General features: G+C 39.4%; 1 protein-coding gene across 3 annotated transcripts in view; it reads right to left on the bottom strand.

Annotated features, from left to right (window-relative positions):
- LOC137951545 (serine/threonine-protein kinase sid1-like) overlaps positions 1 to 13280 on the bottom strand; it is a 30056-nt gene that overhangs the window by 5483 nt on the left and 11293 nt on the right. For all 3 annotated transcript variants that reach the window (XM_068798275.1, XM_068798274.1, XM_068798273.1), the window contains exons 6-11: positions 11833 to 11944; positions 11020 to 11057; positions 10804 to 10857; positions 2403 to 2471; positions 2135 to 2251; positions 1921 to 1989 (exon numbers count right to left, since the gene is read on the bottom strand). In XM_068798275.1, coding sequence (XP_068654376.1) covers positions 1921 to 1989; positions 2135 to 2251; positions 2403 to 2471; positions 10804 to 10857; positions 11020 to 11057; positions 11833 to 11944 — 459 coding nt within the window. The remainder of the gene's footprint in view (positions 1 to 1920; positions 1990 to 2134; positions 2252 to 2402; positions 2472 to 10803; positions 10858 to 11019; positions 11058 to 11832; positions 11945 to 13280) is intronic.

A 13280-nucleotide genomic window follows, 5' to 3' on the forward strand; every position in this document is an offset into this window, starting at 1 on the left:
ACGGTGCAATGTGGTTCCTCTCGTAACTCAGTATAAATGTCACCAAAGTAGGGACAGCATAATCTTCTAATGAGCTTCTAATGTGGTTCCTCTCGTAACTCAGTACATGAACATTCGCAGTGGACAACAAGAAAACTCTACAACGTAGGGCATCTGCCACCTTATTCTCATTGCCTGATTTATGCTTCAAGACAAATAAGTACTTCTACAGGTACTCGACACATCAACCATGCCTATGGTTAAGTTTTTCCTGGGAGTAGAGATGGCAAAGAGTCTCGTGATTGGAGTACCGGATAAATTCTTGCAGCAATAGATAATGACACCGATATCTCAAAGCTTGTACTACCGCATAAAATTCTTTGTCATAGGTTGAGTACTTTCATTTAGCGTTATTAAGTTTTTCTCTGAAAAATGACACTAGATGTTGCTCCTGACTAATTATTCCACCTATGCCTACACCTAAAGCATCACATTCCACTTCAAATACTTTTAGAAAAGTTAGGTAACATCATAACAAGTGCCTCTGTCATACAATGTTTTATTTTCTTGAAAGCACGAGAGGCAACTTTCGACCACGAGAACTATGCAACCGTGATAGGAGACATGATGGTGCTAAATCTCCTAATGAATCGTCGGTAGAAAGTGGCAAGACCATGAAAACTATGAACCTCATGGAGAGTAGAAGGTTCTGGCCACTCAATAATTGCTTCACTTTCTAGGGATCGGCAATAATACCGGAGAAGTCACCACAAAACCCAAGAAGACCACATTATCAGTCAATAACGTACATTTCTGGAGATCGGCATAAAGATTCTCCTTCTTAAGTGTTTGGCAAACTTGGCTGAGATGATCAAGGTGTTAGTCTTTGGTCTAGATGTATATGAGGATATCATTGAAATAGACCACCAAGAACTTGCCAAGGAATGGTCAAAGCACCTACATCATCATTCACATAAAAGTGTTGGGTGCATTTGATAGTCCAAATGGCATGACCATCCACTCATAAAGCCCATCCTTAGTCTTAAAAGATGTTTTCCACTCATCTCTTGGGAGAATCCGAATTTGACGGTAACTGCTTTTGAGATTTATCTTCAAAAATATGGTATACTACATTTTACAGCATTGCCATTGAAAAAATGTATACTACATCTACAAACACTACTAGCTTGAGCTTGCAGGCGGATTACCAAAGGCTAGAAGCAAAGGCTAGAAGCAAAGGCAGGATGGGGATAAAGCAATATATGTCATATCCATTTGTCCTCATTTCTAAATCTTTCACATTCTCAGTTGACTGTGTTCAAATTCCTACTAGTTATAAATCTGCATTACTCTCTTCTGTCAATAAGGTAGTCATGGAAGAGGGGATTTCTGCTAATGGTTCTACAGAAGGTACTAAGCATAACTGGTGGCTAACAATCTCCAAGACCACAATTTAAAAAGTTTTGAACAGTGATTGTAGAGTATAGGTGAAAAAAAAACATTGTAGATCATTCTGTATTTATCGTACATAAAAGTATGGAATCCATATTCCCTTGTGTTAATACAAATGTTACTGCCATCTCTAGAAATGATTCAGAAGGTATTAATACTGCAAATAGGTAATACTAGAGACCAGTTTAAAAACCTAGGATTTGAAAACTCTCCAATTTTTTTGGGGATTGAGGTGGCTCAATCCAAACATTGTATTCTTTTTTTTTTTTTTTAAATGGCAATCCAAACATGGTATTAATCATTCCCAAAGGAAGTCTACCTCAAACTAATGATTAAAATAAAGAGATGTAGTAACATACTAAACTTCCATTTTACAATGGAATATTTATGTCAACAACATATAAAATAAATGATTGTTTGCCAGCCAACAGAGCTACTAAACTAAACTATACAGAAATAATGAAGTTAATTGCAAAGAAGTGAAAATACCTCTGACGGAACTTTCTTTAAACACAATGAAACAAACTCTTTCAAAGGACGGGAGAAATGCTCATCCAGCTGCACATAGAACCAAATAATGATGCATTAAGCTGTTACAAAGATGCCTTGCACATATGTCTCAGTTTGTTCTTTCTCATTTTCTGCTATTTTCTTTTCTTTTTAAACAGGTCAAATATTATTGAGAAATTAATAGGTAACAAACCTGAGGTGGGTTCTCACGTGGAATAATGAAAAGAACTCTCATTGGATGCAGGTCTGCCAAAGGAGGTTCTCCTTTTGCCATTTCAATTGCTGTAATTCCCAAAGACCAAATATCTGCCTGAATGAGGAAACACTAGTAAACTACGAAGGCTCCAAGTTACAAAAATGCAATTACAATTGCTTCCCCCCCCCCCCCAAAAAAAAAAAAAATAATAATAATAATAATAATAATAATAAAAAAAATCTATCATAATTGGCCTCAACTGTACCTTTTCATTGTATCCATCAGAATTTTGGATTACTTCAGGTGCCATCCAAAATGGTGTGCCCACAAATGTCTGCCATAATAGACCTTATTAGTATGACAACACGAAGAGCAGCTTTCATTTACATTAAAAAAAATCTTTATCACATTACAACATGTAATGGGCTAAAATGTAAATGCTAAACGAAATTATCTAAAGAAGCTTGATCTCATGTTGGGCTGTTATTTATATTTTCTGAAAAGTGAACCTATAAAGTGAAAATTTAATCCCTGATAACATTTTGAAAAGTCAAAAATGATTTCTTTCCCAATTCAAAATTTCATTTTCATTTTCATTTCCAAAATAAATATGTCTTCCCTCAAATGGACCAAAACATTAATGATGGAGCTAAAAAAGCAGAAAAACAGGAGAGGATTTGTATATTCTCATGCTCCAAGTGATCCATGGGTACCAGAGAAAATTCAAATATCTTATAAAATTTCCCCTCAATAGGCAGTTACCTTGTTTTCATTCAGAAAGGTTTAATTATGGTGAATTAAGTTAGAATCTTCTTAACCAGAGACTTACATAATGAATTGGGAGAAATGAAAACAAAATTACTGTATATATTGTGAAAGAAGCAGTCTCGTGGAATCCAAGTAGTCTCATAGAAGACAAGTCCCACAGTGGAAGCAACTCAAAGAAAGAAAGTGGAAGGAAAGTTCATTAAGTAAGGAAGGTTTATTTTATTAAGAACTCGTGGAGATTTCCGATTCAAGATAAAGAGGATGTCCATAAGATTCTCCTTTTTTTTGGCAGAAGACCACAATTTATTAAGGCCTGAAGGCAAAACAGGAACATCAAGGAGGTAGTCGCTTACAATGAAGAATTGGAGGGTAACCCCCACTCTACCTAAAGAACTAGCAGCACAATTTGGTAATCTAAGGACATAAGCCCAAACCAATTACAAACAATGCCTCTTGATAAATCTAGAAAAACAATGCTGCCAATAGACCAAGGAAGATCCTTGTGGCCATCAGACCAGCTGATGATAGACTCGGAGTCGCCTTCAATGTGGACCCTCCCATGGAAGTGACTTCTGAAGATTTTTGGCCCATGTTGAAGTGCCTAAAGCTTGGATGTGGTGGAGTCTGAAATGATGAGAGGCCTAGCAAAAGAAGCCAGCACACTTCCACAGGAATTCCAAAAAATGCCACCAAACCCCAAGGATCCCAAATTCCTAGTGACGAACCATCAATGTTGAGCTTGATATCATCATTTTCAAGCGGCACCCATTCTACCATCACTGTACGCTTGTGCTGAGTGAGATTCACAACCTGAAGCCAGTTGCTCTTAATGTTTCCTCCCTTGACATCCTCAAAGATATCAAGGGAAGATAGTCAAGAAATGAGATTAGCCATAATCTTTTCAGTCACAACTGTCCAATGGGAAGGGTGTTTCTTAAAACACCTTTGGTTCCGCCCTCCCCTAAATTCCCCAAGAGATGAAGGCTAATGTTGCTTTAAGCATGGTTGAACCCAATAGAGGGGAAAGGTCAGCTGAACAAAGGGAAAGAAAGCCTTTGAAAGAACTTGGAGCACATAAAGGAACATCAAAAAGGCTGATGAATTAACTCCAGATGTGCCAGGAGAATTGGGAATGGAGGAGTAAATGGTGATTCTCCCTATTTATTAGTGTCTTTGTGTCCCTTAAGAACTTGTTTTTAGTAAGTAAATTATGGACGTAATTGGGAAAATGGTAGTTTAGTTTAAGTATGATTCTAAGTATAACTGTCTCTATAAATAGAATGGGCAAAGGGCAAAAAAAAGTGTTCTCTCTTTTCCTCTGTCCTCTCTCATTCCTCTTCCACCTTAACTCTCATTCTGATTAATTTAACATCGTATACCTTCCTGAGATGGAGAAGGAAAAGTGAAAGAAGAAGAAGAAAAAAGAAGAAGAAGAAGATTAGTCTACTTCTTTCCTCTTATTGCTTCTTTGTCCCTATGATTCCTTTAGTTCCTTTTCCCTTAGTTTCTTTTTATTTTTTATTTGGTAATGAAGCAGTAATACCCTCGTGTGTCTGTATGCTCAACTCCTGCATAATCTTGTTCTACCTTAGGCATTGACACGTAGTTCTACAAAGACTTCATTATCAGTCTCCTTGTTTAATTAAGTGTTTCTGGTTCAAGTATCATTTCCTAATTGTATCAGGAGTATACATTTGTTCTGGTTGTTGTTTGTCTTTATTACACCAGAGTTCTGCTTTTATAGCAGCTATCAGTCCAACTTCTAATCCCAATAGGAGTTTGAGTTTATTTTAAAAGCAATTCCAATTCAATTCATTTGCTGTTTCGTCCCTTTAAATTGAGTGTGCAGTAATAATTGTGATGTGTCGATGGACTTTGGTCGCTTCCAAACTACTAAAAGTGTTCTTCAAGTCTAAAAAGTCCTGCAAAGTTTAGAAACTCATCAGACACACTTATCTGGACGCCATCCAGACAAGGTATGTTCTCTACCGCTTCTGCATATCACCTCATGATCTCTCCCCAAACACATCAAGCAGCTCATCCAGCTGCCTTCGCATGGTCTTTACATATTCCTCCTTGGGCAAGGTTCTTCATTTGGACAGTCTGTCGCAAGAAAATCTTAACTTCAGACGCATTATTATTTTTTTTGAAATGATACTGATTTTATTAAGACAAAAGCTCAAAAGAGCAAATTACAAAGGAGGGAATCTTTCCCATATAATGAGAGATTACTGGGAAGTTCCGAATTTAGCCAATTTATCAGCCAACGCCAATTTATCAGCCAAAAAGTTGGCTGATCTAGGAATGAGATTCTAATTACAATGCAAAGAAGATACAATGTTAGCAATACTATTAGTGATGGGCCAGTGGCGCCAAGGGGGGAGGCTGTCTTTGGAACACCAACTAATAACCGTCTTCGAGTCGCCTTCAAAGATTAACTTGCCATGGAGACGATCTCTTGAAGATTTGGAGGCCGAACAGTAGAGCACTAACTTCAAAAGTATTAGAATCGGCAATGCCCACCAGACCAACATAAGAAAGAATGGGGTCTCCATTGTAACTTCTGAATATACCACCTGCTCCTGCTGGACCAGGACATCCAATAGCACTACCACCAAAATTCAGCTTTATGCAGTCACAAGGGGGAGGATCTCAGATAGCCATTCTAGGAGTTCTGCTAGGGCCAGACATGTGAGCGATCAAATTCCAATTTTCCCGAAGGGAAACCCCTGAAAGAGTGGCAAAATCCTTCTTTGTATGAAGCCAACTCGTGATGAGGCCGACGACATGAGAAGTCGTGTTGTCTAGGGTACTAGCTTTGGAGTTGAATCTTCGGTTATTCCACTCGAGCCAAATGCACCATGGAACATGCGCAAGACAGGCTGAAAGAATTAACTTGCCCAACCGAGGAAGGAGAATCCCTCGGACCATCTCAAAGGTGCCAAAGAGGTTCTGATGTAGCCCCAGTTGGAGCCCGATTTTCTGAAATATCTTCATCCAAACTTGCCACGAAAATCCATAGTGTAAGAGGACATGTTGGACTGTCTCTTCACACTCACAGCAAAGGGAACAAGAAAGATCGGGGGCAGTGAAGCCTCTTCTGTGAAGGTTGTCTGAAGTAAGAATTTGTTCCCTGATGGCTAACCACACGAAGAACTTGATTTTGCTTGGTGCTGAGAGTTTCCAAGCCAGATTTGCCTTGTGCTCATGAGGACTAAAGTCTTGCTTTCTGGCCGAACTGACAGTGAATCGGCCATTGTTACTGGGCTTCCAAATCATCTTATCAACTGAGTGTTCCCGAATAATAGTACTGCTGAGTTTAGTAAGGAGAAAACAAAAAGCCAACGATTCCTCATCATTTAATCCCCGATGAAACTGAAGACTCCACAAGTGATCGAGCATGAATCAGCCACACTTTAGACGCATTATTACGACGTGGAAATAGCGTTCCGAACCCATTATGCCCGTTCTGCAATTCATCCCCTGAAACTGCTGATCACACGTTATTGCATTGCGAATATGCCCATCTGGTCTGGACTGTACTGATGAACAAAATAGGTTTACAATATTGCCCATCGCAATAACTACACGACACAATCTTCACTACTATAAGTGCTCGTCTCCCCAAATTGGGAAAAATATTAATATCTTGTTGTGTTGGGTATACGGTCTGGAATTTATGGAAAGAGAGAAACAATAGAAAATTTAATAAAAAATCTCTTCCATGGAAAATTCTATGTGACAGAATCATTGGGCAAGTATCATCCTGGGTACTCTTACGAAAGGAATTTTGCAACTTACTAGGATCAAACTTGCCGGGAAACTGGCGACTTATTGCAAAAATGTCTTATCCAGTTAAACCTCCAGAAATGGTAATTTGGTCAAGACCTCCCATTGGACACTTCAAATTAAACTTCGATGGAAGTGCATTTGGCTGTCAAGGGCCTGCTGGATATAGCAAAGTAATGCATGATGAAAATGGGAAACTTCTTTTTTCATATGCAGGTCCAATTGGGATATCAGACTCAACAAGTGCTGAATTACACGGGCTGTTTTATGGGCTGAATCTTTTCAAACAAAAGCTGGAAGGAGTCCTCTATGTTGAAGGTGATTCGAAGTTATTATCAGTTGGTGTACAAAACCTTCGAAACCACCTTGGCGGTATTGGGATTTACCTGAAGATATTCATATTTTAATTTCCCAAATTCAATGTAAGTGGAATCACATTCCAAGATCTGCCAATTACTTGGCTGACTTTCAAGCTAAAAAGGGTGTTTCCCTCCAACAACTTGTTGTGGAGGAAGGCCCTTTTTAAATATGTATTGTATTCTCTCTTTTCTTTGCAATATATTCACACCTGCTTTCAAAAAAAGTCTAAAAAGTCCTAAAAACGACCAAATGATGCTTTATTTGATGCAGAGATGAGAGAGAGAGAGAGAGAGAGAGAGAGAGAGAGAGAGAGTAGAGCGAGAGGAAGGCGGACAAGAGGAGATCGAGAGATAGAGGAAGATGATTCGTCTAGGCACCTTGACAGCAAGAGAAGGCTTGAGCTAGCTGCAGAACAAGAGAAGAAGAATGACAGATGGTAGCCAGGAGGAAGAGAAGATTGCAGGAGACTTAGATATCGGAATTCAGAAGCAAAAGACTCCACTATGAAGATATTGTCCTAAAAGTAGAGGAGACTAAAATGAAAATCACTAGTATACCAAGATCTCTGTTACAAATGGAGACAGAGACTCCATAAAAAAAACCTTCGAGAACTTGTTCATCCAACAGATAAGAAGCGATTTTCTAGAGGAGCGATGACAAGGTCTACAACAAAGAAGTGTTGTGAGGAAACTCTCAATTCATCATCTCCATATTTTATTACCGGTCAACAGAGTGCAAACTGGTTCATACCCGTGCTTCCATGGTACTCACCAAGCTGTATATGCCCAAAACCACCTTAGACGGTTTTGATTGGACTCACCTCCTTTTTTTTTAAATGATGATAATTTTATTTCAAAGAAAGGGAAGATACATCAAGGGAGACCTTCTCTAACAACAAGAGATTGAGGGGGGGGGAGGCTAGTTTAGCACACAAATCAGCGGCCGAATTCGCCGATCTAAGTACATGAGACCAAGTACAAGAAATGGTGGATACAATATCCAAAATATCAAGAAAAATCTGCTAGTGACGCCATGGGAGGAAGGATGAGATGGAACACCATCCGATGACGACCTTGGAATCTCCCTCCACGATAAGGGGACCACGGAAGTGGTCCTAAAACATACGCAAGCCATGAAGGAGACCAGAGAGCTCAGCAGTGGTCAAGTCAGCAATTCCGAGAGGGCCAGAGTAAGAGAGTATGGCAGCGCCGCCCAAATAAAAAATTACCCCACCAAAGCCAGCCAAACCCGGGTTCCCAAAGGCGCTACCATCAAAATTCAGCTTATAATGTCCGGTGGGAGGCTCTCAAACAACAACACGGCGGGGGGACAGAGGGGACGGACATCTGAGCAATAATCTTCCAGTTGGAGTGGACTGGGGAACAAGAGAGGCAGGCAAATTCTTTCTAGGTGTAGATCCATGTAGAGATGAGCCCTGTGGCGGTGTAGGAGACCTCAGCAGTAGAGCAGAAAGTACAATCAAACTGTCTGGAGTTCCTCTCCTTCCAAAGGTACCAAGGGATGAAAGCAATACAGGCAGCCTACAGAACCTTGCCCAGGTGGATCCCAGAAGAGAAACGACACATGGTGCTCAGGTCAGGTGGGATGCAAAAGTTGAGACCCATACTGTCAATCATGTAAGTCCAGACCTTCCAGGCGAAGCCACAGTGGAGTAGAAGGTAACTTACAATTTCAGCCTCCATCCCACAGAAGGGGCAGAGAGGATCGGGAGTGGTGTTACCGCACCTGATAAGGTTGTCTACAGTGAGGATCTTGTTGCGGCAGGCACTCCAGAGAAAAAACTCACCTTCGGCGGGGCCGAGAGGCGCCAAACAAAAGCTACCGGGTGGGGGCGGGTGGCCAAGTCTATCCCATAAGATAGTGGTAGGCTGAGGAGACCGAGAATTGCCCGTTGTCGTCAGGGAGCCAAATCATCCGGTCAGCCTCCTATATCGACCTAAACTCCTTTTAGAAGACAACCTAGACGCCGACAGAAAACACCCCTACACCACCAATATCACAACCATCTCAATTGACTAAAGCACCCAATGTATGGAACCAAATCAAAACCATACCAAAAACCCAATTAAACCACTCCCTCATCAACCTCCCCCCAATTCTGCTTGAAAATGGTTGTTGAAATCTGTCCAATGGCCTTGTTACAATTTTGAATTGGAATCTGCATGACAATGCAAAATTATGAGAATGGATTTCGGAATTCTGGAGCCTCCCCTACTCCTCCCAAACTTCCTTTTTTCTTGGGAAACAGTAGATGGCTCATTCAACTATCCAACCAGGAGGACTGCAAAACTATTCTATCCACATGAAACACTGCATCCCTAATTCCATGCAGAAGTATCACAGGATGGCACAACACTCTCGCAAAGCCTTGTTGCAATTTTGAATTGGAGTCTGCATGACAATGCAAAATTATGAGAATGGATTTCGGAATTCTGGAGCCTCCCCTACACTTCCCAAACTTCTTTTTTCTTGGGAAACAGTAGATGGCTCATTCAATTATCCAACCAGGAGGACTGCAAAACTATTCTATCCACGTGGAACACTGCATCCCTGATTCCATGCAGAAGTATCACAGGATGGCACAACACTCTCGCAAATGGTCCTTCAAGGTAGCAGCTGAAAGAATCTAGAGTCTCTATCGAGCTATGGATGGATGAAGTTTTCTAGGTCATAGCAGAAAAATTCGGTAAATTGACCAACTAAGATGAAGACGCCTGCTTGAGAAGTACAAAATACTATAGTGATGGTGAAGCTTAGAGTCAAGCCAATTCAACTTTGCCATGAGTGGAGGTGAAGAGTTGATCAAGTAGCTAATCAGAGTCAAGTTTTTTCAAGAAAATCAAGGGGGAGAATGGAGGATAAAGAACTAGTGAGGAATTGTTTTTTCTTGCAAGTTGTAGTTACAAACTCCAACTTGAGGGGGAGTGTTAAAGAAGCAGTTTTGAAAAGTCGGAGTAGAGTATCATGGAAGATAAAGTCTTACAAGTGGAAGTAACTCAAAGAAAGAAAGTGGAAGGCACATTCATGAAGTAAAGAAGGTTGATTTGATTAAGCCACTCCTGGAGTTTCTATATTCAAGATAAAGAGGATGTCCACAAGACTCTCCCCAAGTTATTAGTTATCTTTAGGTCTTTCTATAAGTTGTTTTTAGTTAGTATATATGGGTGTAGACGAGAGTAGTCTAGTTTAAGTATGATTCCAAGCGTAATTGTCTTTATAAATAGAAAGAGGGAGAGGACCAAAAAAAAGTGCGCGCTCTTATCCACTTTTCTCTTCCATTCCTCTCTTCCTCACTTCTCGTTCTCATAAATTTAACATCTATTTTCTATTCCATCCTCTTATTCTTACTTTTTAACTCTTCACTAGAATCATAAATTGACATCCTTTATGTTGAATAAGGGATGCTTTTTCTTTTCTAGATCTGAAGTGATGTTAATAAGAGGAGAAGGAAAAGGAAGAGTAATCAAAATGAGAGGTCCTAGTAATTAAAACTGTTTCAAAGGTTATTTTTGAAAAACCAAAAGAAAAAGTTAAAGAGTTAAGAAAGCAGAATAGTATGGCCCTGTCAAATGCCCTTCTTTAGTGAAGAAAGATCTAACTGGGTCAAAGATAGAGTCACACTTCAAAAGGAATTCCCCTGCGATCGCACTAATAAGGTTTTATGATTTTGTTAGAACAGTTACGCCAAATAAACAAAAGTAGTCTTTAAGAAAGGGTAAGAACATGACCTTTCTCCTAGATATTGTTCTGGTCAATTGTGCAGAAACACCAAAATCTGCAACCTACGTGACAAATTCATGAACATTAGCATTTCTCAACACAAATAAGAAAACATCTTATAATCAGTCTCTCAACTGCTTTAAGTTTCGTTTTTCCACACAGTTCAAAATCATTCGTGCTAGTATAAAAAAATTAAACAATAGGCATGAGATGATAATGTATACCTTCACATCCCCATTTTCTGTGAGCAAGATGTTTGCGGCTGCAAATAAAACAAAAACAGCATGTTATTCTATCTTAGAACCATTAGGCATTTTCTTAGTCGAGGGGCAAAAAAAGATATCAAAATCAAGCACTCTTTTTTCCAAAAAACAATGAAATGCAGTTTTTATCAAAGGCAAATATATAAAGAATGGGCACATACAATCAATAAAATAAAATCAAAGGAAACAAAAAGCAACACAATGAAGAGAGAGGGAAAGAACTTTCCAGGAAACCCCCTCTCTAGTAAAAAAATCAGCCAAATCAGTAGCTTCATTCAGATAATAACATCCCCTCCAGGAGAGCAAACAAGATTTACCAAAAAGCCCACAAAGAAAACCTCTGAAAGGTCCAAAGCGAAAACACGTGACCATCTGCCTGGCCGATAGTCACAACTGAGTCACTTTCCACCATTTCACTGACTGGACCGAGATTTTATACAGAGCTTAATACCTCAAAGTAGGGCCAAAACTCAGCCTCCATCAAATTCATGTACAAATAAGTGCAAAACCACAATGATTCTCCGACCACTAGCTCCAATGACACCATGGACCGAACAATTATCAGAATTCAATTCTGACCATCCATTTGGAGTGTGGAACCAAGGAAGAACCTCCTCTAAACTAACATCAGATGAAGCAGCTAGAACCATCTAAATGTCCCCAATAACCAAGCAAGCCATGTGTCATGGCTCAAACACCAACTGAATAGGCTTTTACATATTACCATTTAAAAACTACTAAAAATTTTTAAAAATAAATAAAGAGGGCTTTTACCTTTAATGTCCCTATGGATTTTCCCCTCATTATGCAAATACTCAATTGCATGTAGCAAGTCCCGTAAAATGCAAGCAATAGATGTCTCATCAAGAGGAGGACCTGTTTGAAGCTACAAAAGAATACAATAACTTAGCAGTCTCAAGTCATTTTCAAGTGGTAGGATTTTCAGCCCTTAAAAGAAACTACAAGAATAAATGTGGACTAACAATTTTTTTTCTATTGAGACATGTAGACTAACATTTTTAGCAGTAAATGAAAGAATCCAGTCAAACTTTCTGATAAATAATATATCCTAGCTTCAAAACCAGAACTAGCCAACTTTATTGTTGCAGTATGAATCTAAAAATTGCACAGATTGGTTTTTGATACTGAATTCATATCACAGAAGCACAAACCTGCTTTGGCATAATAATGACTGACAACTCATGGTTAAGCTTCTCATCCAATTCTTTTATAAAGCTTTCTCAAAAAAATGAACATTAACAAAAGTGGGGGGAGGAAAGACCTCAACACCACAACCAATTCAGGTGATCACGGATAGCCCTTCTATGGCTAACATTTTGGTGAAGTTCTTCACAAATCTTTATTCTAAGGAACGCTTCAATCGTCCTACGCTCTACAAGCTTGATTATAAGCATATTTCCTCTTTGGATGTGGATTTCCTAGAACGACCATTCAGTACTTAGGAAATCGAACTTGCTTCTCTTGGCCTGCCAAATGATAAAACTCCTGTTCCTGATGGCTTCAACAGTGAGTTCTATCACAAATTTTGGGAGGTGGTCAAAAATGATGTTTTTGCATTTATTCAAAATTTTCATCAAGTTGGCATCACCCACAAAGCTATGGGTGCTTCTTTCATTGTGCTTATTCCAAAAAAAAAAACAAACTCTGCCTTGCCTCAAGACTTCCGGCCTATTAGCCTCACCACGAGTTTTTACAAAATCATTGGTTGAATTCTTGCCAGTCGACTCAGATCCCTCCTTCCCAAAATAATCAGCTCTAGTTAGTGTGCTTTTATCCGTGGGCAAAATATCCTTGATTCTGCCATGGCTGCACATGAACTTTTGGACTCCAAAAAATCCAAAATGCCCAGATTTGTCCTGAAACTCGATTTTGAAAAAGCTTTTGATCATGTGAACTAGAAACTAATTGATCAGCTTTTTGATAAAATGGGTTTTGGGACACGCTAGAAATTTTGGATGAGGAGTTGCATCTCCAATGTGTCGTACTCTGTTCTAGTGAATGGAAAACCCTACGGGTATTTTAACGCCATATGAGGCATTCGGCAAGGGGACCCTTGTCTCCGTTCCTCTTCACTCTCATTGCAGAGCACCTAGCTTCTATGGTCTGTCTGGCAAAAAATTCCAGGTGGTTAAGCTTCATCTCAAATGATCCTAGTAAAAATATTTTTCTGCTTCAATATGCTGATGACACCATTCTTTTTG

This window comes from Aristolochia californica, unplaced genomic scaffold (genome assembly GCF_029961685.1).
Source record: "Aristolochia californica isolate CCGP_79_NKW_82.1479 unplaced genomic scaffold, dmAriCali1.0.hap1 SCAF_15, whole genome shotgun sequence".
Lineage (NCBI taxonomy): Eukaryota > Viridiplantae > Streptophyta > Magnoliopsida > Piperales > Aristolochiaceae > Aristolochia > Aristolochia californica.